Source organism: Aythya fuligula, chromosome 21 (genome assembly GCF_009819795.1).
Source record: "Aythya fuligula isolate bAytFul2 chromosome 21, bAytFul2.pri, whole genome shotgun sequence".
Classification (NCBI taxonomy): domain Eukaryota; kingdom Metazoa; phylum Chordata; class Aves; order Anseriformes; family Anatidae; genus Aythya; species Aythya fuligula.
Window position 1 is genome coordinate 6129977 of NC_045579.1, and position 25266 is coordinate 6155242.

Below are 25266 nucleotides of genomic sequence, written 5' to 3' on the forward strand. Positions count from 1 at the left end.
TGCTCAGGTAAGATCCTGAGAGTGGAAAAAAAAACAAGCTCATGACATGCCTAGAAGAACTTTATAGGTATAGCTTCTGTTTTAACAGTATTTTGCCATATTCCTTGCTAGCTATTAACAAATGGTAGATAACTTTCATCCTTGTAATCAATAATTTGAATGATGACATTCGTCTTCCCAAGAAATAACTGTGTGATGAGTCCTGCTTTCCTGGAAGTGTCTGAATACCTACCTACCTGTCTGCCAGTGGGAAGCAGTGAGTGAACTCCTTGTTTTGCTTTGCTTTGCTTGCACATGCAGGTTTTGCTTTACCTAGCATATTGTATCTTAACCCATGAGTTTTCTTGCTTTCTCCTGTCAGATTTCCTCCCCCATCCCACCTGGGGAGAGCAAGCGAGTGGCCATATGTTGCTTAGCTACCTGCTGGGGTTAAACCACAACAGTGGTGATTTATTTCTTATGAGGCACTCAGTGAGTCCCTGTGGCCTCGGTAGGATCAGGCAGGCAGTTTGCCATCAGGAAGGATGGGAATGGTTTGTGTGTGCTCCTTGGAACAGGCTGATGATGGTTTATGTTGTTGCAATTAGATGATCTTTGTCCCTTCCAACACAAATTTTTGTTTTCTTTTTCAACATACATATGCTATATTAAATTAGGTTTTGCATTACAGCCTGAATTGCTGTGCTGACTGTTACAGAGGGATAGAAGTGTCCTTTACTGTAGTCTTCGTTTTAATGTAGTCTGCACCACAAAATGAGCACTCTGTACTCCGCAGAAACGGAGTTTTTTCAAGCTCTATGCAAAATACATTTGATGTTTGTTCTGTTCTGCTGCTGCTGAATGTTCTCAATTTTCCCTTTCAAGAAGGCTTTAAAGATGAGGAGCAGTGTCCTACTGGAGCACAGCCCACTTACCTCAGTGAGGCTCTTCTAAATATTTTTTTTCCCGCTTGTTTGCATGAGACTGAGTCATTATCATTTACTTGGTGCGATCAAGCTGTAATTCAGCTCCAAAAAGCTGTAGGTACAGTCAGCCAAATGAAACACACAAGTAGACATAAATATCTAAAGCAGGGAGCTTGGCTTTTTTTTATTATTATTATTTTTATTATTATTTATTTATTTATTTTAAGAACAAAATATGATGGTAAGTGCTTAAAACAAAACAAGCAAACAAAACAAACCACTGTGGTTATTTCTATTCAAATTATGTGTTAGCCAAGAGACTGAACAGTGTGCAATTCTTAAGTAACATGGCAGTTGTCCAATGTTCCAAGAAAGAAATCTGTCTGACAGATTTTGTGTGCGAGAGAGATCTCTTCTGACTCAATCTGAAGGAAGATGAGATCTTCACTGCTGTATGTGATCTTAGGGTGACATTATGCATACAGTGTCAATTCTAAGTCCATTTGCATTATTTGTGTGACAGAAGGTCAGTACCTTTTTTACATAATATGAGATTAGAAATATAGTACAGTAGTAGCCCTATTGCATCCATTTCCCATTTTGTAAAACGGATTAAATCAGTGGAATTAAAACTGAATGCAATGTTATTTTTAAGGCACACTGTATTGTATTATCCATTTGTGAGTATCGGTGGTGGCATTTCAGTCTCCAAACAGCTTAAAAATGCTGTTTGAATAGGACATTATGGGGTTACAAGGTAGTTTGTATCCCATGTTTTCTTTGCTCATGTGGTTATATTGACTTGGGAATGAAAAAAACAGCAAAAAGCTGAGCTTTGCCTCGTTACCTAGAGGAGTCCTGCTTCTATGGGTTGCTGTGATTTACAAAGGTCAAATCCAGTGATAAGGAGAGTACTTGTGGCCAGAATATCTGACCCACGCATGTCCTGGTCAGTTTTGTGACAGAGATTTCTGAGTTGTGTCCAAGGCTCTTTAGTGCGTCACTGAGTTGTGTCTAGCTGGTTATAGGCTGCATAGTCCTCAAGAAGTCTGTGTTTTTCCAGGCATATACCTAAACCTGTTGCTGTCTTAGGTCAATGGTAGATATTTATTTATTTATTTAGCTTCTTTAATGATACCAAGACTTGAATACACGTTTGCAATGTCAGAAAGGTGTACAGGTTAATTTCCAGTTTGAATGGGGCTCCCATGCTTTTAACCACCTCCAGAACAAGTATTGCTTCCTTTATATGTAAAAAGCTCTGAGGGTGGAAGGTTTGATTAACATCTGTCTGCTCAGTCAGCAGTGTTTTGTTTTCTGTTTGGGTTTTTGCTTTGTTTTTACTCAGTTTTGTGATTTCCCTGTGTATGCAGGAAAAGGTCTTATTTTGTGGTTTTGAAGTTATGGTCTTTGAAGAAGATTAAATTTCCCAGACTTTAGAGACGGCAGCCTCTTAGAGCCCTGTGGTCATTGATTTATCTGTGAACTGCATGTTGTGCTTAGGAAGACAGAGCAGGGTGGATTTGCCTGTCCAAGTAGAGTTCTGCTTTGGAGCTGGCTGTCAATTTTCTTGGTAGTCACTGAAGAGAAACGGGTGTTGCAGGGGTATGAGTCAGCTCATCCAAGGCTGTGTCCCTGTAACTGGCTGTGCAGATCATCAGAAACAATGTGGTCAAAGTTTCATCAGAGCAACATTCATGCCAGGGCTCAATATTTCACATTTATTTTACCACAGAACTCAATTAGCTGAAACTTAACATGATTTCTATTTGCTGTATGCATATTCCTCTTGAAAATAATATATTGATTACTGCTGTGTATCTTTCCACTGGCTAAATTCAGTGATTTATTTTTTTCTTCCTCTCATCATGTTGCTAGTTGAACAAGGGGAAAAATGTGTGGATTAAGAGGTGTTTTATTTTATTTTTTAACAGATTAGGTGACTGAGTGAATTAGGCTTTTCCAAATGAATATATAACTTCTCAACTCAGCGTGAAACCACAGCTTGTCTATTCCTAACAAGTCAAGAATAACAGTCCTTTTCATATTAAAACAGTTGTTTTTATTTTACTTTCATGCTGACAAATGAGGCTTCTGAAGCACTCTGAATTTGGGTAGAGTCTTCACTATTTCAAGTAGAGAGAAGTTTTTTGTTGCAGGAAGCTCTGCACGCTTCCAACTTGATCTTTGCTATAGCTGTCATTTTCAAGCCTGCCAAAGAAAACATAGTCTTTAGGGATAGTTTCAAGAGATTACTTTTTATCCATTAACCAGTTTTGGTGAACAAATGTTGGTAACATTACTCCTTTAGGATCATGAAACAAGAGTGGAAGAATTGCTAGTGCTACCTTGTGTCTGTTTCCTGGAGGAAGGGAGGTTGGAAAGGAAAGCAGTAGTCTCCCACTGGAATCTTGGTCTGAGGTGAATAGTTAAATGACAGGTTCTTTGTTCTGCAGTGGGGCCTCTCTGACCTTCCACTTCCTGTTGAGTTGTGAAATGAAGAAGTAAACATTTAATTGAATGTGGCAGGCTGAGGCAGTTGGCCTTATTGTAGAAGAAATGTCAGTCCCTTTTCTCTCTGCATAAATTCTCTTTACTGGCAGCACTAATGGAGCTACAGTGGAAGAAAGGCAAGCCTTTAATTTGGTGAGTCCTATGTTCAGGCAGAAATAAAGGCAGTATGTTTCTTGGTCCCTGGAAGTGTTGTGTGTGCAGCAGGGTTGTTGAGGATTGCCCACAGTCAGATTCCTTTCAAAAGTATTTTGCTTATAGCATAGGAAATCATCTACTAATGGTAGTAGATTTCAAACACCAGACCTATGAGGCTTTCTACCAAGCTGCATTAAGCAACAAAGCCTTGCCAGCAGATTCAGAGAGATCACCCACCCAGCCACCAAGATGAACCCACCACCAAAATGACAAAGGGAGTGGAGCACCACTCCTATGAGGAGAGGCTGAGAGCTGGGACTTTCCTCTTGGCGAAGAGGAGGCTCATGGAGGACCTTATCACCTTTGCACCTAGAGGGAGGGTGCAAAAAAGATGAAACCAGGTTCTCTGTAGTGGTGCTCAGTGCCCAGGATAAGAGGTGAACTGGAACACAAGAGGTTCTGTCTAAACATCAGGAAGCACTTCTGTACTGTGTGGATGATGGGATAGGGTTAGTCACCCATTTCTGCGTGATTTGCATGATAAAATCTCCAAAGAATGGAATAGAAACACGTTTCATATGTAAAATAATTATCAAGTTTGTCCAGAATGTTCTATCTTTTATGTTGAAGTTCTAGAGACTTTTCTATAAGTTAGGTGGAGTAGAAAGGCAAAATTACCATCCTAAATGCTGTTTTCTGATTGTGTCCCAAATACATTAAGCTATATTGTTTCCTTAACGTGAATGTTTTGGAATTAAAATTGCTTTTGCATTAAGTTCTGTAACTGCTCATGTCAGTGTTTCCTTTGCCACTAGAGAAGTTATACTTGAAGCCCATAACTCACAATTTGTTTTGTCTCTTCATCTTTCCTCCCAAGGTCTCCCAGGTTCTTCCTGACTATTATAACTATTCATGTATTTTAGTAAACAATTTTCCATGGTGCAGACTTGCATGTATTTTAGCTGTTTCCTGGCTATTGTCTCCAAGTATTTAAGAGATGATTCTGCACCAGTATCCTATTGTACTGCTACTTTGTTTTACAGCACCACATTCTCCCCACCTTATCTTCCCCTAGCTCAGCATTCATCTGTGAACAAAACCATGCAACTTTTGATACAGGTGCTCTGATCAGTCGATGGCTGTGGTGCATCTTTGACCAAATGCAGGGTGTCTGAGCATTTCTTAGGGCTGTTGGTTAAAATCTTGATGCCTGAGGCGTTCTGGGAAGCTAAACCAGTTTGGCAGGAGTGTGATGGCTTGGTCTGCCAGGCAGTGCATAAATAGCAGCTGCTTGCTCTTGGAATGACCTCCCTTTTTTTCCAGAAAGTGAGTCCCTTCTCCCCTGTTTTGGAGTGATGTAGAGCTCTTAGTCCTGTGTTGTCCCATTTTATATTCTTAGAGACTAGCTTTCTCTCGGACCTGTGAAGTTTCCTTATTGTTTAATGACTTGCAGAGGTTGAATGTCAGCAATTCAATCTTCTAACATCTCAGGACTCTGGACTGCTGATTCACAGATATTTTACCTTTGGTACTGATATCAATCTGAGTTGAGAATATACATCATCTTGCAGTTCTGATAAATATTTACCTTTTCTGTATTACAGTTGGCAGATTTTACTCTATTTATATAGTAATGGCAATCCAATAATTACAGATGTTTTATAGATTGCTATGTTTGTTTTTTATTCTAATATATTTAAATAATTTTGATCATCTTTGCTGGAAACTTTTCCATCACTGCATCTTACTTCCATTATATATTTCCTAGCTGATTATATATAGTGGCTGCTATTTTCAATCTTTTTTCTGGGTTTCATTAAACTTGAATTCCCAACATTGTCAGTGCCGTACAAAGGACAAGTATTTTCTAATTAAATTATCCTCTTTTGAACTAGCCTGACTTATAGGATCCGGTCAAGAAAGTATGTATCTTAACTATAACTTCTGATCACTGGAGATGCATCTTTTCCTGCCACAGGTATAGTTGGTAGCACAAGGTTTGCCTATGAACCTTTGTTTCTTGTTTTTCAGGTCAAAGGAATATACAGTCAGACTTTGCATGGCATGAGGCAGAAACAGGATTTTCTAGCAGGGTGAGTACTTGCAGAATCAGCAGGTTGATGATTTCTAATGACCAAGAATTCCAGAGACACTGCTTCCTAAATAAAAGCAAAGAGGGTCAGTAATCACTGAGTAAATTCTATTTCACTTCTGCCTGTTTAATAGATGGTTTCAGGGAGGAATTTAGGAAAGGTGCAATGCAGAATGATTTAATGTGAGCTCCTGTGGTGATCGTAAGGAGTACTAAAAGGGAGAGGTTCACCAACTGGAGTTTTGAAGGAGCTATTTAAAATGATAATATGGCTAGGGGTTTAATGATGGTGTTCAGGAGAAGATCTTAAATAGAGATCATGTACTGAAGAATGTTTTTCTTTTTGAATACTCACTGTCTTTGACTTAAATTGTAATCTCTTTTCCATTTTGTGACCATTGCTAGATGTAGACTTCCAATCCCATTTTGGCTTTTTTGCTTCTGTATCTGAAGACATATGAGAAGTGCCTCTTTCATGAGTTTTGGATTTGCTGTTTATTCATGCCATTTTCATTGAATGGCTGCAGGAATAGCTAGAAAAGACCCTGAGAAGTCAGAGTTCTGTTCTATCTCCATGGCCCATGGCAGACTGATAACTGAACTGCTCTCAAGCATGCTGGCAGATGATCCTAAAAATCTGTGTTTGGCCTATGCAGTGTGTGTGTGATTTGGTGAATCTGGATGTCTGTCTGATTTTAAGGGAAAATATTTGATTTTTCAGACAGCAAGGGTTACTTAAGTTGCCATACAATACATGAAAAATGTGTTTGCAGTCTTGCTGAGTGCCCTCAACAGGGCTCCACTATAAAGAGTGGAACAATAGTTTGTTTCTCTTTTGTATAGACCAAAACCCCTTGTATGTTTAGAAATAGGCAAGGTTTACATGTTTGCATAGACTAAGGGATATCTTGTACTTTTGCTTGCTTTTCATTATTCAGTAATAATTTCATGAAAAATTCTGGTACGTTAAATCAGTCCTGCAGTTTGGATTATCATTTTCTAAATCTAGGTTCACTTCACTCGTGGTTTCCTGTCAAGATAAATTTATTGAGATTAGAAGATCAATAAAGCAATTATATGTACACACCATATGTTTGCACCCAGTAATCTGGAAAAAGATTGAAAACCTAATCCTGAAACTTTGCATACTTCAGTCAATGTTTTTATTATCAGGAACCAGGAGTGTTCTAAGTGATGTAATTTTTAAATTTTACACTTAAAATTTTCAGCAGCACATGACAGGAGTTGAGAAGGTTCATGATAGAGCAGGGAGGGAAAATATATTTATCATAAAAATTACCATATCCCCTCTGACCCCAAATCCCAAACCCATCCAGAACACTAAGAATAAAACTTATTTGATTTACACTTACAGCTTTTTCCAAAACTCTTAAAGTATCATCTGACATTCTGGTAAAAATTGAACATTGATTTCAACAGAAATTCTATCTATTTTTTTCCATTCCCTGACCTCTGCCATGGCTGGCAAAGGGACAATAGTCATAGGTTGTCCATATATTATATACAACTGCAGTATTTAATTAATCAGCCAGTGATTTTGTTGTACTCTATATAGCTGACATCACACACAAAGTCCATTGTGCTAAGTGCTTTTCCCTACAGCCTTTGGGTTATGTATGGATGTAAAGGATGTGTTGCTCCATTCACGTACTTAGTCATTAAAAGCAAAACTTGAAAGGTTAAAGTTCACGTGCAGTCTAGGAAATTTTTCTGCAGGCCTTGAGTGAAAAGGAGGAATCCTGCTTTGACCCTTTTCCCTTCTGCAGGGCTAGCTGAGGGGAAGGCTACTGGTTTGAGTCAGCAGTGGAGATGCTGGGTCAGCCTCAGCTTTTTCTAGTCTGGGGTGGGGTGGTTTGGGGGGGAATCCTGGGATCACTGATCACAAGGCAGGATGTGTCCTGGAGCAGGTATCAGACCAGAGAGAGAGAGCAGATTCCCTAGAGATATTGTGATGCACATGGTTCCAAGAGATCAGCTTTGTGTTCCTTTTGGCCAAATTAGGCTTCAGCCTACTTTCAGTGATTTTATTTTCATGCCTTTAGATTTTTCTTCATGTGAGCTCTGGCTCTGCTGGAGAGCCACTTTTCTGCAGCAGAAGCAATTACTTTCTCGTCAAGTCTAAAGTATTCGTTATAAAGCCCAGCAAGTTGTACCTACTTACAGTCCATGTTTATTGCAACCAAACTCTCTATGCTATGGTCTGTTGATGCATGAGAGAGATGTGCAGATCCATAATATAAGATCCACTCTGCTCTAGGATGATCAACAAGCACCACTTTATTGTCATCTTTTCCACTTGCCTCTTGGCTGAAGGAAAGAGATAGTATAATGCATAGTGATGCAGCAGATGTTTCAAAAGCCCTGTCAATTGGGAGATTACCTAAATTAGTGTATTGTGGAATGTCAGAAATACAAAAATAAATATCCATATAAGGTTTGAATCTGCTATGAAAATTTTGGGATTTAGATCTCACTGGGGTGGCCTCCTCTGTTACTGTTTTTGACCTCTCTTTTGGTTTTATTTGTTGGGTGCCTGTTCTGTACTAAAACAGTAGAGCCAGGAGCAGATCAGTAAAGAAAGTACAACTGGAAGATGCATTTGGTTTGCTGTAGAGAAATTGTTTACATTTGTGTTGTTTACTTGCCTTCTATCTTCAGATTTACCGTGACCTGCAAGGGAACATTCCTCTACCACAGCCAAGGCATTCAGGTGGAGCTAATTGAGCAATTATATTATCAAGTGATAGAAGTAAAAATCTTGTCAACACATTTGATAGATTAAGCAATCTGACTTGTTTTAGTTTGACTTACTGTTACGTAATAGTTATGTTGCTACATAGGTGTGTGCTCTGTGCAAAACAGAGATAAACAGCTGTTCTAACATATATGTTAGCTGACATGGAGATCATGACTTTAGTCGACTGGCCATAGAAGAAGGTTACAATAGAGATTTCTGATGATCAACTTTGAATGTGGGGAGTCCATGTAATATAACTTTCCTTCCTGATCCTTTCTTAGAAATCTTCTGTCAGGGCTTGTAGCTGATGCTGCGCTAACACATGAAAAAATACTACCAGTCAGGTGCGTTTTGTCTCTTAATTAGATTACTTTGAGGCCCAATTTCTTATATTGTATCCAAAGGTCATGGCTCTTGTTGGAGAGATCAATTGATATATCAGTGTATCAGACTCAGCATAGAAATGTCATCCAAGCAACCTACAGGAAACCTTTGCATACTTTTTGTTTGCCTTTGCTGGTAGTTAATCTGGATTACTGTTTGCTACCTGTTCCATTTATCTTGCTCAAGAGCTTTAGCAAATGTTTATGGGACGTAATGTTCTGTTCCTTTCCCTTTTTTTCCTAAGAAAATGCAGGCTAACCCCAGAGCAATACCAGGCTGCAAACGTCATGTTGCTGGCTGCACTCTAGTCAGAGGAGTTTCTTTACTGCTGGTGGGGGAGAATAGACAACGTTTTTAGGGATGAGAATGATCTGCCAAACGGGGAATGGGCCTTTAACCATTTTTTTGAGTGAGAAATGAGCAGAAATTAGATACTTTGACTTATCTGAATGAACCAAACAAATTTAATACCAAAGTAAATACCTAGTAAGTAGCAAAAAGCAGTCTAGTGAATAGCAGCAATCTGTTGTTCTTTACTCAAGTGTCCACTAATAGCTTCTTCTGGAAATGGGACACAGGTTTGCTATCTAGTAAGACTGTCTTCCTTTTAGTAGGAAGGTGTTCAAAAGATCTCCCAAAACCTCCAATGCTGTTCTGTGAACATTGCTTTCCAGTAAACGGATTATTCAGTTCTGTTCAAATGCAATTCATATGCTGCCTTGAAAGTGTGGAGCACTATAAAAGTCATTATTGTTACCCTGTGCAAATATAATGCAGAGCAAGTGATGCCTGATAGTTAGCAATGCTTGTTAACACTTGAAATGACAGATCACAATTGCTCATGATGGAGAGTAGGAAACACTAGGCTAGGAAATGTTTTGTATCTCAGGAATGTTTGTGTCCCATGATAGGGCACTGGAACACAGCTGTCAGAGATGGGTTTTTGAGATGGGAAGAAAGTAAGGATGAGATACTAAAAAGCATTATCCCTTTGACTATGTCTAAAATTACCTTTTACCAGGGAAAGGTAAATTGTACTCATCACCCAGCAAATGAATGCAATTTTAGTTCCCACAGGAGAATTTGCTGAGCCATAAACACTTGTCAAGTCAGGATGCACAACTCCTGCTTGTTTCTGTGTTCTGTGGGAGTCTGTACATGTCTGTACTCTGTTGCTTTGAGGATTCCTCTGGTGCATAAGACAGACAGGCCTTGAAAGAGACAGCGAGACTCAGAGTGGTATAGGGGTGCCTTTTTTATTTCTTTCTATTATTTCATCTTTGCCTTTTTCTTTGCCTTGGTGTATGAGAAGAGAGGTGCAAGGGGGATGGTTAGATCAGCTCCAGGACCATCCAGGAATATTAATGTGCCTGTCTCTATCTGTTTACACCAAGTGGCCGTACCACACCCCAGCATCTGTCTGTCTCTACGGTGTAACTGATCATTTGGGATGGCATGTAGACATCCTTGTAGTCTCTGCCTTGTTGGTAGACGCTTTCAGGCAGAATGGGGATGACACCCCCTACCTCTCCTGTCTGACAGGCAGTCTGTATGGATGGAAGAGGCTAAATTAAAAACAGCAGAAGCAGACTTTCTGGTTTTTCTTGATAGCTGGAATAAAGGACAGAAGGGAGCAGTCTGTGCACTGCAATTAACATCAAGTGCTATTGCAACTCATCTTGTAATGCGATATAGATACAATCTCAGCAGAAAATTGAACACTGCACTGAGTCAGAAACACAGAGCAATGCTGAGTTTTGAAGAAAGTAATTAGCCCCAGGGACCTGGTGGTTTCTCATTTCCCCTGTGGTAAACACAGGGAAGTGGAACAGCACTTCCCATAGGCTCCCAAAGTCAATTTAGAGAAGGTACGCAGCCAATTTATAAACCAAAATTTTAATAAATGCTTAGTAAAAGGCAGGTGCACTTGACATCTTCCTGCAATGCCCTTCATGTACAGCTCAGTGTCCCACTGACTTTCTTTCATGAGCGTGTAATACCCCTCATCTGCCTGTGCGCTGCTTAGCCAGCCTCAAGCCCCTGCCAGCACAGCTGCTAGAGAATGCAGCCTGGTGCAGCATCCCTTGCTATGTGGTACTGTGCCTTTCCTGCTGAGGGCAATGCTGGCGAGGCAGGTCTGCCTGGGTCACTGTTCACTATGCTTGCCTGGAACCAGGTGCTATAGGTCCGCCCTCTGTATGGTGCTTCACCTGATCGCTGCTTCCCTTCAGCCCTCAATACAACAGTGGCCCAGTCCATCCTTGTGCTGCCCTGCACTTGGCTTTCACAAAAGTGGTGATTTGAGGTTTTCCAGAACTCACTAATGATGTGAATTCTGCTTTAATTCTGCTTTCCTTCTTCAGTAGAAGATGAGAAGTGTACTGAATTGCAGAAATAAGACACCTGGTAGCCAAGAAAGCTTTGATCTTGCTAATGACAGGATGTGATGGCTGGGAGCTAACAGGAACCATACGAGAAGCAAGGAATCAAGCTGTTCAGGTAACTCAACAGGGAAGACAATGATCTCTGTTTATGCTACATCTTGAGATGAAAATTGAGTTTAGTTCTTATATATCCTGTGCCTGCTCTGGGTGACCACAAGCTCATGCATCCAGGATTCTAACTCCTGCTTTCCTGCCATACTGCTTGCTACCTTTCCGTGCCTTGTCGCCTTCTGAGAGAGAGAGAGGAAAAAAGAAAAAGCTTGCAAGGTTTTTAGGGTGTAATGATGTCTCTGTTTCTTGTGAAATGTGTGGGGCACTTGAGGCATCACAGTGTAATTAAATACTCCAGTGAGTTTGCCACATTGTTTTGTATGTTCCTGTGCATCTTTCCCCAAAGCTGCACCCAGCAGTGTAGACCACCAATATTGCATGTGGTGAAGTTGCTTGCAGTGAACACTTTTGTTCAGCATTTGTCTGTCCAGAAGTGTCCAGTCAATACAGTCTTGCATGTGCATTGATTCTTAAGAGTTTTTCCCAGACTTCTTTCATTCAGTTGCTGGTACAACAGATGTTGGTAAAGAAAACTTTATTTCCATTGATCCGTATCTTAAAGTATTGGTCACAAGAACCGGTTAGGAAATAAATACAGAGCCCGTCACTTGAACTCTTCAGACTTTTTGTGGGACTGCAACCTTCTGATGTCACATTCGTTTTCAGTTTTCTGAATTCTGTAAGTGCCCTCTAGTGGCTCATTTTCTGTACTGTGTTATGTATTCATTGTCAGAAACAGACCAGCTATTGAGTGTTCCTCTCTGGATAGGGCAGGAGCCATCCAAATACCGCCATTATTTTGAGGACAGTACTAGTTTGTACTACATAAGCAAATAAAAATGCTTATTGGACAGTCACTGCAGAAAGCAAAGCAAACCACTAGGCCACTGTTGTGGAAATTGAATGTCTGAACTGAAGGAAGAGTCGAATCTTGTGTATATCAGTGGTGGGGGGAGAGAAAAAAAACTAGTGGATACTCACTGCGCTACATTAGAATGGTTTCAATGAAGTGTTGCATTAGTGAATTTTTTCTGAGTAATTATGCTCTAAGGTTTGAGAAGGTGACAGTGTAATCTTGTTTTAGTTTCGTATAGCAACTCTAGTCTGGGCTGACAGATTACTGATATTATGTTTATACCATGACAGTATCTCAGTTCTTCTAAAACCAAATTTGTTCTTTATTAAAGACTTGGCTTGTTAAAATATGTATATATAATTTTTTTTACAATAATATCTGGAGTGTGGTCCAAGACTATGCCATGCTTTGTGCATTTGTTAGTAATGGGAGTATTTCTGCTTTGTGTTCAGTGCTGTGCATTGTAGTTGCCTGGCACGCTTGTTGGGGAGCATCTTGAAGTTGTTTCTTAATGGACTGTTTTTGGGATCATGGGCTTACCTTGCACCAAAAAAAACAGTAGGGGAGGATTTTCTCTGTTCCAGGAAAGGATGAGATGGGATACAAACTCCTTTTGTACTTTGTTATATCCCCGCAAGTACAGACTTTCAAAGAGCTCTAATAGCATTTGTCAGAAAATGCATGCTTGTTTCTTTAAAAAATAAAGTTCTTATCTTGTGTAGTTGTTTGCTATGTTGATATTTTTTTTTCCTCAAAGGATTGAAAGCTCATTTTTAACACAGATAAATCAGCGCTGTTACCACTTTCATTTTGCAGTAAAATACTTTTTCATTGCTCATGGTGTTTTGGTGTTTGTGTTTTTTTATTTGTTATTTTCTTCTTTCATATAAGTAAAAAATGAAGTGCCCTTTTAAACATTTAATTGCATCCATTAACATAGCCAGTGTAGGATTCTGGTGAATCCACATTCAGGAATGGATTTATCCAAGCTATTAAAGTCATATGACAACATGCTAAGAGCCAGATATGCAGGTACTGTGCAAACTGGCATGTATGAGATTTCTTTATGGACTTATATTGTATTAGCCTCCCACCAGCTTCCTTGTACCCACTCAGTTGACATGTAAAAGAAGCTAGGGTGGTATACTTTGTGGTGAGCTCCTCTTACCATATAAGCATTAAGAATGCACTATTGAAATGTGCCTTACCCTGTCTGAACTTGCTTCTTTTTTTTCCTGTCATACTTTGTATTTGCACTGTGTTCAACGTCATAGGCAATATACCTTCAATGTGGAATAGGAAAAGGATATTCATTTTCCTCTGTATTACTCCCTGGTTGTGGTTATGACATTAAGCTAGACTGTTTATTCTTCCTACGGAGGAAGAAATATGCAGCATTTCATTCTGGGCACAGGGAAACTTATGTGCTTCTCCATGCTATGGAAAGGAAAGCTGTCCAATATGTGACAGCATCACTGACTCAGAAATTGTGCAAACTGACTTGAGACAGGCTTGACAGTTATTCTACAGTAACCTATGCTGCTCTGGATTTTCCTCAACCACTGCCCTGCCACCCCACCTCCTATGTCCTGGAACTCAGGAGAAGGCAAATTAAAGTTGTCCAAATGAAGTAACTTTTCTGCCTTTTAAATGAAATTATTTCTGTTATTTTTTAAAATTAATTTCATTTTCTTTGAGAGCCTTTTTTACCCATCTCTTCATAAGGGGATATAGCTTCTGGGGGTGTTCTACAATCTACAATATGGATAAGACAACTCTTCTCAGAACTCATATGTCAATGGCAACCAAGTTGTCATTGACATATGAAAGAACTGTCAGAAGTTCTTTCATAGAAAGACCAAACAAAAAGGTTTAATGAATGCAAACCATCTTGCACCCAAAGAAGGTACAAGGAAACATCTTGGATTCATAGCAGTACATATTAATCACCAAACCTTGCTTCTTTGAATGCTTTTGGGTTAAACTAGAACAAAGCAAGTGGTATCTTTACATCACTGAAGGGACGGTTGCCTCTGGATCTTCAGCAAAAAAAGGCAGCAAATGGTTGTGGGAGGTCTGACAGCCATAGTATCATAGAATGGTTTGGGTTGGAAGGGACCTTAAATATCTAATTCCAACCCCCCTGCCATGGGCTGGGACACCTCCTACGAGATCAGGTTGCTCAAAGTCCCATCCAACATGGTCCTGAACACTTCCAGGGATGGGACATCCACAGCTTCTCTGGGCAACCTGTTCCAGTGCCTCACCACCTTCAAAGTAAGGAATTTCTTCCTTAAAGTCCCACAACCCATTTAGTTGTTGTCCCTGAGCATTAGAGGCTGGGTGAGCGGTGGCTGGTGCTACTCCAACTACTGCTGACTGGCTCTTCTTGGCAACAGCCATCTCTTGCCCTACCTGTCTGATCCCTTTGGCAGACCTGCCTATTCATGTTCTCTTACCTGTTCCTGGCTGGACCTTCCCCTGTTCCTGCCCTTCCAGCCCTTGCCCTTCATCCTTTGCCTAGCAAATCTTAATTTTTGCTTATGCTGCTCAGAAGCATGAAGGATCTTTCCAGTGGCTGTGGCATTTGAAATATGAATAAAAGGGATGCCATCAGCAGGTTGTTTTGTACAAGAATGTTACTGTTTTCTTCCATGGCCACAGAAATACTTTCAATCACTTAAGAATTTGGCTTCTAAAATCAGTTTACTCTCTCAATGGACTGCAAGTGGAGCAGTGGCTGCTGTTCTGTGGATGAGACCTTGTGACAGGAGAAGACAGTATTTTGATGTGGTGACAACCATCTAACATCAATGCTGAGAAGTGCTGTGTGGCAGGGCTGGTTTGATGTAGGCTGCAGAAGTGCTGTGCTTGGGGAGCTGAAAGGAAAAGCTCAGCACAGGCAGATGAGGAACATTTCAATACCAAACCTGCCAGAAGGACTGGGGAATAGACTGTGTCAAAAGAGGAACCTGCATCATCTTTGATAGAAGCCTGTAGTGGTCAGGCATGGCCGCAAAAGAACAGAATGATACTTTTATCCAAAGATGTGTGTGATGTTATGCTGACATCTCCCAACTGTGTTTAGTCTATGTGCATGAGTATTTTGACATGGGTGGAGGTGAAAAGGTGAAATACAGCGAGTACTTCAGAACAACACTGCCAGTGCTTGACCAGTTTCTTGCTGGCTTTCACCTCGTCTTGCAGAATTGTATGACCAAGCGTTTTAGGATTATTTTGTAAACAACGTGCTTGCACAGGGCATTGTCATAGAAAGCAGCAAACATTTTGGTGTGACTGTTGATGGTGATGCTTCAAGGAAGAACATTTGTGAGGACAGGATAAGGGTCTTGATTCCACTTTCAATTAGACCAGGTACAACCCCCTCTTCTGCCCTATAACTTCAGCTGTGCTGTGAATGAGTGCTGTAAGCAGGGCCTTTTATGGCTTCTTTTATGGCTGTTGGACTTCATAAATGTTCAGGAACACTGATACTGACCGAGACTTGACCATCATAACGCCCAGCTTGCCTTGCAAAAATCAAACCCTACAATTATGCAACCGGGAATCGCCGGCGATAAGAAAAATTCCACCATCCTTTGCCCCTTTTCCTTGAGCACCACAAGATCATCCTCGCTTCCTACTCTTCCTCACGGGGCTCCAGAGCAACCGGGGGGCCCCGGGGCCCGCCCCCGCGGGAGGGGCCGCTTCCGCCGCCACAGGGCGGGGCCGCGGCCCGGATGCGGGTGGGGGCCGCGGGCCCGGGAGCTGGGGTGGAGCCGCGGTGCGGGGCCGGGGCCGGGGCCGGGCCCGCTGCCGCCGCCGCCTGAGGTGAGGCTGCGGGACCAGGGCAGGGCAGGGGAGCGGAGCGGGCGGCCGCCGGTGCCGGGGGTGGCGTTTGTGGCGCTTTTGGAGCCGTCGGTGGCCGCCCGAGAAAAATCTCTACCGGGTTTCATTAAAGTATATAAAACGATGATTTTCAGCAAAAAGGGGCTCGGTGGGAGTGATGGGTCCCTGCCCCTGGCAGGCGGGGTGCACGTACAAACGTTGGGCCGCCTGGGTAGCAAGCGTCTCCAAGCCCCTGCTGATTAAGATGCGCGGTTGTTACATAACTAATGTCAAAAATCAGAAGTAGCTATGAATAGCAGGCTGCAGCTAACTGCTATTTAATTGTTCTCCACGCAGAAGTTTCCTGCTTTGAAGCCGTTGTGATTGCCAGATAGATTCACCTCAGAACAGGCCTAAAAAGAGCCTTTGGTGAAGGGCTCAAATGTGAAGTAAAATGGGTGGTGAGGAATACAGGCTTGGCTCACAGCTTTATGCTGGCTTTCTGCTTTACCAGTAAAATGCTGTCAGCACTACTCTTTCATTCCAAAAAGTCACAGAGCACCACAAAGAGGGGTTCTTTTGATAATTGCCAAGATATTGCTGCTTATAAATTGTGATATGATCCCTTTGCAGTACAAATAATGACCTAACGTACAGTGCAGAGCAGGAAGATAAAGAAGGATCCAGTATGAGATGAAAACCATAAATAAATATAGAAAGATCAACTCGCTTTGTCCTTGGTGCAAATGACAAGATGTATCAGTGGTGAAGGGGAGTGCTAGCACAGCTGTATTGTACTGTCTCTGTGAAAAAGTCATCAGGGCAACCATTGTTGGGTTCTGGTTGGTTTTTCACTATGTCTTTGCTTTAGTATCTTTTCTGTAGTTTTTGACAAATTCTCATCACGAGGGAATCGCTTCACCCTGAAGGCTCATAAGGGTACTCTTGAAAGTACTCTCTGCTTATGAAAGACGTAGGTCATAAGAAGTTTTCAGTAATTTGTCAGAATAGTATTAAGGTGAACACCCATGTGGGCATCATCATGAAGTCTCTCTATGTGTTCTCCTTCTGCTAGTCTATTCAGGATACTTTGTGTATAATGAGCTTTCCTAGCAAAATGCAGCTTGGCGTGGGTGCCTTGTGAGATAGCAGTTGACATGGCGCGTTGTTACAATTATTATTAGTACTTTTCATTATCTCTTGCATATTATTCATCTTGGTATGAAGAGGAGCGGTTTTGAGGAAACGCATGATACAAAGTTAGCAGTACTTTAGTAGATCTCTTGTGTATCCCACCCTTTCTTCTCCATTATAGACATATATATATGTCTATATATAGACAATTTAACCTAACAGTGGTCTTCTGTGAGGTGTTTGAGGTTGCATTGTGCAGTGTCTGTCACTGGATGCCTGTATGGAGCTGCGAATTGTTCTGTGTAAGGCATCCTCCCACCATGCTGTATAGCATTTCTGAACATTATGTGAAATGTTCAGAAATGGTTTGAACTTTGGTAAATAAAATTAAAGAAGGTTTTCCTTGCTCAACCATTTTATTCTGAGCTATTTTTCTTCCAGTTGCCTACTCGTGATGATTCCACCATCTGCAACAACTCCTGTCAGTGATGCTGCACTCTTGCCAAGTGTGGCTTCTCAGGAAATCTGGAGGTCGCAAGTTCCAGGCTATTCTGGATCAGTCACGCAGCATATAAGTCACCGGGCCAACAACTTCAAGAGACATCCAAAAAGGAGAAAATGCATTCGCCCTTCGCCGCCGCCACCACCAAATACTCCATGTCCTATTGATCTGATTGACTTTGGGGATCTACAGCCTCAGAGGTCTTTCTTAGAACTCCTATTTAATGGGTGCATTCTCTTTGGGCTTGAGTTCAGCTATGCCATGGAAACAGCCTATGTTACACCTGTGCTGCTTCAGATGGGTCTGCCAGACCAACTGTATGGAATGGTGTGGTTCATCAGCCCTATACTAGGTAATTTTTCTTTCTGCTGTTTCTTCCTTCTTGTTTTTTTCCCACTCTGCAGGGGTATAAATGATTTTGTTTTCTCTGCCTCAGCTGTTCACAAGTATATTCCATGTGATGTCATGGTTAAGAAGACATAATTTTAGACAACTGAATGGAGAAATAATTACTGCTGTGTGTTGCCTGAAATGGGCCTGGCGTGATCAAAAGGTCTGTTCTTTTAACGGCTTCTCAGTGTCTCACATCTTGCACAAGAGTAAGCTTTGGTTACTGTACTAACTTCTTATATTTAAAAACAAAACAAAAATGGCAAAAGAGGATCACTGCATCCATTTACACCCTTGTGAAAAGAAGTATACAGAAACAGTTCCCATGGGTGTGTGGAAATCGCAGAGTGGGGTCGCCTTCTCCTGTTGAATTTTCTGAAACAAACAAATATTCCAATGATGAAAGACTTGACTACTGCTGTTATTGGCATTAGGTCACTTGCCTGAGCACGGAGACAAGGCTGGGAGTATGTTCACTACTGCAGGAAGAACCCTAAGATAGGTTATGACTGCTTGGAAACTATTCTGCCCGTCCTTGTGTTTCCAGGATATGCCTCAGAAGTAGGTTTGTACTCACAGACAAGCACCTTTCCAACTTGCATATTTACTTGCTGCTATCCTCCAAGCTAATTTAGCAGGGGATCTCAAATATAAGACAGGAGTAAATGAAATAGCTGATAAGGAACTTAATTGTTCTACTCTTGCTTTTCACCTGATGTCAAACTCCCTTGTACTAATGATGTGGACTGAGTTGTGTTGTCATAGCAATCCTGAATCAGCAATGGTGCATTACATTATTCAGTCTCTAACGTGGGAAATGTCAGGCACTAAACTGTATGCATCTGGGTGACTAGTACTGACTGGGGATATCGCTGTGTCACGGTGTCCTGCCTTTGACTGTCTTCTAAACTGCCCGTTTTAACCCCCCTATGAAACAGGGTGGTAGAAAAAATCTGCTTATTGGTGATCACCTTTTTTTAGGGTTCTTGCTACAGCCTTTGCTGGGGGCCTGGAGTGACAGATGTACATCAAGATTCGGGAGGAGAAGGCCATTCATTCTGGTCTTAGCAATAGGTATGTCTTTTGGAAATGATGGGCATAACACATGTAAAGTAGAAGCATTGCATGTCTCCTGTAGCATCCCTAGTTGTAGGCATCCCTATAGCATTAAGCTGAACAAAGGGCCGTTCAGGTGTGGGGTATTGTATGTCTGAAGAAGGTGGTGAGTGGCACTGAGGTGATGCTCTGGCAGCTGAACTTTCACACACAAAAGCATCTCTCTTCTCATAGTTAACAAGAGAGATGATGTTTTGAGGGTCAGGAATGTTTTTCTTTCTCCATCCACGAATCCAGGCATCTGTAAGCTTAATCAGTGTAAAAGGATTATGTATATCCTATAAGCCATGGGGGAGAGATACAGTTTCTCTTGTTTACAAGTGTTTAATTGTTTGATTCTGATTTGTTCTTATTCCCAGGTGCGTTGCTTGGGCTCTCACTTATGCTGAATGGCAGAGATATTGGGAACGCCTTGTCTGACACTGTGAATAACCACAAATGGGGGATCATCCTTACAGTCTGTGGTGTTGTCCTCATGGACTTCAGTGCAGATTCAGCAGACAATCCTAGTCATGCCTACATGATGGATGTATGTGGCCCAATGGATCAAGACAGGGGCCTCAACATCCATGCTTTGTTAGCAGGTATGCTTTCTTTGTACTTCCTGGGTGACGTGAACCCTAAGTAAAAAAGCTGTTCTGTGAGAAGGCAGCGTAAATTGTTGGTCTCTCCCTGTATAAGCATAACTGAATACCTGGAGAGATAGCAATAAATAACATTGAAAGCAAATTTTTACTTCAAAAGGCTTTTGTAGCTGACAGAAGTCAAATGAGACACAGTTCTGCACTATTTGTCTTAAGATCCCTTGTGCCTTTTATAACCCTACAGGAAGAAAATTATCACTTTAGGAAGGAGATTCAGCTTTTCACAGGTGTGGGAAATGTTTTTTTTAGTTGCCGTATCAGAGAAGAAAGCACATATCATTCACTAATTGTTGTAGTGCTCTAGTCTAGTTTTCCTCTCCAACAGGGGACTTCTTTTGTGCCCTCTAACGTGTATGTAAGAAAGGAAAGATAGTGTCATAAGGCTTTTACCATATGAATGGCGTGAGCGTGGCATCCAGTGCCCCAGAATTCCCTGTTTATCGGTAGTAGTATAGAAGTAGCTTTCATACACTGTTGATGTGTCACTGAGCAATGAGCTTGTTCCGTGTCTGAAGTGATTTGGTCAGTCTTGGACACAGGTAGATCTGAGTTCTTCTAACAGTATGTCTGTGTGGTGCAGATAATTGTTTATTGCTGCCTTTGAGTTGAAAGGGGATTAAGTAGTAAAAGAGAGGTAACACGTTGGATTCTACTCAAGAATTGTTAGACAAATGGTGCTCTGCTGATTCTGACTTTGAAGGTTGTCTAGGAAAGGTAATCTCGACTCTGTTTTTCCACCAGGTCTTGGAGGTGGCTTTGGTTATGTTGTTGGAGGAATACATTGGGATAAAACCAGTTTTGGAAAAGCTGTGGGAGGGCAACTGCGTGTCATCTATGTCTTCACCTCAATTATACTGACCATCACTACTATGCTGACTCTAATTAGTATTCCAGAAAGACCCTTAGGGTCCTTCAGCAGGAAGAAAAAGGTGATGAAGAGTCCAAGTCTTCCTCTCCCTCCTTCTCCACCTCTCTTCTTTGAGGAGACTGTAAATGAAAACTTTGCTTCTCATAACTCAGCTCAATTATATGCAAGTTTTACAAGTCCTGTTTCCCCTCTCAGCCCACTCACACCCAAATATGGCAGTTTTATCAGCAGAGACAGTTCCTTGACAGGAATTAATGAATTTTCATCGTCATTTGGGACTTCAAATATTGACAATGTACTTATAGACTGTTTTACAGGTGGGCAAAATAGTTACTTAGCACTTCCAGCTAGCTTGCCCAGACATCCTGTCAGTGTCAGCTTTCCTCAGGTACCAGGTGGCTGTTACCAAGAAGAAAATGGAATTCTGGAGCAAGGGGAGAGCAGCATAACTCTGGGGCCTAACAGTGAGGCACTAACAGTGGGCTCCCTGGATGCAATAAAGCCACGGTCATCAGGTATCCTGAAAAGACCTCAGACCTTGGCCATTCCAGATATTGTAACGGGACGTTGTCCAGAAAATAGCAGAAGAAGAAATGTAACTTTCAGCCAACAGGTAAGGCCAGAAAATCAATTGTATGACCATGTAAACCTGAGTATTAATTTAATCACTGTGATTTTAAATGTTTAGTGTGCAATTGGATCACTAAAGACTGCTCACAACAGTTTACTTATAAAAGTCACCATAGGAACAGAATATCTGCTATGACTTTATTAATGATTGGCAGTCTGTCATCTGCTTTTGTAAAGAGGGCAGAAATGGGAGCATTCCCCTCCCTTCAGGCCCCGTATGAAATTTAGGTTGGTACGTTTAGCCCTAGTTCACCACCCAGGAAGCTACCACGTGAGAGCAGAAAAGAACACATTTTTATTGAGCCTGTATCTTCCCTCTCCACAGAAAAACCTGCAAGATAGGGCCAGGGATAGGATTCTCCCATGAGCTTCTCGTTATGGCAGTCATTGCATCTGGTTTCATCAGGGAGGTGAGGTTTTCTTTACCCAGGGATAAGACTGTGACCTCACCTCCCACTGTTGGTGATAACTTGGAATGTCTGAGACCTCTGTATGCTGACCCATTTTTTTATGATCCAAGATGAGGTAAACTGTCCTCTGTGTATGTGTTTTTTTTTTCTTTTTTTTTCTTTTTTTTTCTGTTGCTGTACTTTCTCCCAGTTTGTGAGAGCAGACTTTGCTAGGGTCAGGATTTTATATACTGTGCAAGTAGAAATGAAGCATCAAGTGAGCAATGATAATGTGTTACAGTTAAAACCAGGCTCTTTTTTTTATCATTGTCTCTAAAAATTCAGGGACCTGATTCACCCAAGTGCAGGTACAGCTTGTATTAAGTGCAATGGAATTTATGCTTTTCGTGTGCTAGCATCTCACTGTGGTTGCCAAATGCTCTAGAACAGTTTCAAGTACACCAACAGCTGCAACACAGAGCTATTTATCACTTGTTCTAAGGCTGAACTTAAGGACATCCTTAGCACTGTTCTTAATCTCCAAATCAACAGCTGAGCAGCAGAGTTTCACTTTCAGATGATCAGATAGATATGTGATATAGCGTAGATTTGCTCAAAGGTCATTTAGATTTTTTTTTAACCTGTTTATTGACCTGGGAGTTCTTATGGTGAAGGTTGCCAATATCCTGCTGGATGGTGTTAAATATGAGAGTGAGCTGAATGGATCGAGTGAGACCTCTGAGCAACCGCTCTCCATCAGACTTCTTTGTTCAACCATCTGCCACATGCCCAAGGCTCTTCGTAACCTCTGCATCAACCACTTTCTAGGTAATGAAAAAGTTCTTTCTTGTTTTCACCACAAAGCCGTCTACCTTGTGTGAATCTTTTAAAGTATTTTATCTCTTGCAGCACTTGCTGCTACCTAAAAAGGACATAATTTGTTCCATATATACTCAACAATAAGGTACTTTCTGGTATTTAGTTTTTTTAGAATGCTGAGAAAAATCAAACAACAACAACAAAAACCAGAATCGTGAAACCTACATGCCTAGAAAGAGAATAATTGGTTTAAATCAGCATGTCTGTTAAATTTAGTGTTTATACTAGGATGAGAAACACCATTGAACCAAGAACTTGAAACTGCATCAATGTGCTTTCTAATGCTTTGAAACTGCAGTTACTGAGCAGAATGCAACAAGATTAGATGTATTTCTCTGCTTACATCTGAGACCAGCATTTGCTTTCCTCCCTTTGACACCATATATATAGGGGCAACAGAACAGGCTGTGAGGGGGCACAGAATGCGACACTACAGGTGTGCCTGTAAGACTAGTTTAGCTAAGTGTAGGAGGACAACAGCACCCTGAAACTAACATATGATGAACTACTCTGTGAAATTCAGCAAGGCAGTTCAGACTGCTGTAATCAATTTTGCTCTCTTGCTAAACTTGCAAAATTCTGTGACCTGTAGTCAGCCTGTCAGATTCCATGTGTGAATTCAAAAGATAAATCTTCATCATTAAAATAATGAACAACTTTTACAAACAGCATAATGCACAGGGAACAGCAGTCCCTCATAAATGTGGCTAAACATTATGTATGTAATATATTACAAATCACAACTGAAGACAGGTTGTGCAATGTGGCTAATAGTGTTCATGGTTTACGAGAGAAAATGGATGATCTGTAATCCTGATGGGTTATTTCTGGCTTCTTTCAGGATGGCTTTCATTTGAAGGGATGTTGCTCTTCTATACTGACTTCATGGGAGAAGTAGTGTTTCAAGGGAATCCCAAAGCACCTCACAACTCAGATGAGTATCAGAAGTACAACGCTGGGGTCACCATGGGCTGCTGGGGAATGTGCATCTATGCATTCAGTGCTGCTTTCTATTCAGGTACTAAGTGTACAGCCATCCCACCCACTGCTGTCAGAGATACACCTGCTCCTGAAGTGGTGTTTCTGCAACAAGTAGTCTGGCATTTATGTTGCACATAGCTGCATTGTGGCAGTGGGAGGATTTGGAAGGGGATCTTGGTGCTTGCACGCGAGCCACCAGTTAAGCAAAGCTGTAATGATTGCTGCTGTGGCAACCAGATAGCTAGGCTGTGGAGCCTGGAGGTATGCTCCTCAAGCCTAGTGCATGGCAGGGGACAGTCACTGTTAATTGCAAATGCCATGCTGTTGTCTTGCAGCTGCACTGGAAAAGCTAGAGGAGCGGTTCAGCACACGGACACTGTACTTCATTGCATACTTGGCCTTCGGGCTGGGTACAGGGCTGTCCACGCTGTCCAGAAACATCTATGTGGTGCTGTCACTGTGCGCTACCTATGGTGTCCTCTTCGCCACTCTCTGCACGCTGCCCTACTCCCTGCTTTGCGACTACTACCAGAGCTGTGAGGTGAGCCCTGGGCAGGGTGGGAGAGAGGGCTCCTGGTGGTACTTCCTTCACGCTGTGTCCCCTGTAGTTCACAGGCTTGAAGGCAGAGGGCATGCGGCGTGGGATGGGTGTCGACATCTCCCTGCTGAGCTGCCAGTACTTCTTGGCACAGATCCTGGTGTCCCTGGCCATGGGGCCACTAACAGCAGCTGTGGGCAGTGCCAGTGGTGCCATGTACTTCGCCAGCCTGGTGTCCTTCCTGGGCTGCCTCTTCTCCTCCCTTTGCGTCACCTATGAGCCGATACCACCCGCTGAGGAGCTTCCACCTACCGAGGAGCAGCGCCCACTCCTTCCATGTGCACAGGATCAATAAATGAGAGAAGCTGCCACAGCCTTTGCTGCCTCATTGCATCATCCTTGTCCTTCATGGTATGGTGGGCCTTTGCATCCCCAGGATGGTAGTGGACAGTGGTGGGACGTGGGTGACCGTGCTGGCAGTGGGCATGGGAAACCACAGACAGATAAGCACCAGCTTTGCTGAGCTTTCCCCTGCCCGTGAGAGGGCACCACTCCACCTTCCCCTGAGGTGGCAGAGGCCCATCTATGTCCCCAGGGTCTATGGCTACAGTGGTAGGAACCCTAGGTGGCAGCCTGGGGCCTTCCCCTCCAGCCACCCTGCAGGGGCATGATTCCTGGGGGGAACAGCGTTGCCTGGCCTGAGGCAGGGAACACAGAATTCCATTGCCCAGGCAGGGGGACCCTGATCTCTTGGGAGTCAGCAAGCTATGGGGCTCCACTGCCATGGGAGTGTTGTGAGCACGGTGCTTTACCAGATTTGTGAGCAGAAGGTTCCTCCTTACTGCCAGGCAGAGTGGCCTGGCCTTTGGTTGCTGAGGGCTGTGGAAACTCCTGCCTGGGCCTCAAGGAGCAGTGGGGCCAACCCATGGGTCCCAGTTTCTACCCATGGTAGGCCTGGCCTTGGAAGGTGCTTTTCAAAACTTTGGGAAGGTTGAGAGTGACTGGTCTTGCTTTGGTAGTGCAAGTACTCTTTTTAAGGGCTGTCTCTGGGCTCCTACGTGTACAGAGCTCCTGCCAGCAGAACAGCTCCAAGAAGTTGCTAGGGGCTGAAGCTGCAGGGGCCTGGCTCTCAAGCCCTGCTCTCTGGGTTCTGACTCTCATCCACACTGATGGTTCCTGATGAGTACGTATTTCTTCCTACATTAGACTTTTAACTGGGATTATAACA

At 42.2% G+C, this 25266-nt stretch overlaps 1 protein-coding gene across 4 annotated transcripts in view; it reads left to right on the plus strand.

Annotated features, from left to right (window-relative positions):
* SLC45A1 (solute carrier family 45 member 1) overlaps window positions 1-24414 on the plus strand; it is a 42369-nt gene extending 17955 nt beyond the window's left edge. Inside the window, exons 2-10 of one of the 4 annotated variants that reach the window (XM_032201403.1) lie at window positions 5586-5647; window positions 17543-17955; window positions 18975-19067; window positions 19469-19693; window positions 20495-21234; window positions 22315-22468; window positions 23361-23537; window positions 23836-24041; window positions 24109-24414. In XM_032201403.1, the coding sequence (XP_032057294.1) occupies window positions 5619-5647; window positions 17543-17955; window positions 18975-19067; window positions 19469-19693; window positions 20495-21234; window positions 22315-22468; window positions 23361-23537; window positions 23836-24041; window positions 24109-24393 (2322 nt within the window). In that variant the 5' untranslated portion in view covers window positions 5586-5618 and the 3' untranslated portion in view covers window positions 24394-24414. Of the gene's footprint in view, window positions 1-5585; window positions 5648-11268; window positions 11288-15908; window positions 15971-17542; window positions 17956-18974; window positions 19068-19468; window positions 19694-20494; window positions 21235-22314; window positions 22469-23360; window positions 23538-23835; window positions 24042-24108 lie in introns of those variants that run through there. The other 3 variants (XM_032201406.1, XM_032201404.1, XM_032201405.1) reach the window with 3 other exon arrangements.
* The last annotated feature ends 852 nt before the right edge of the window (window positions 24415-25266 follow it).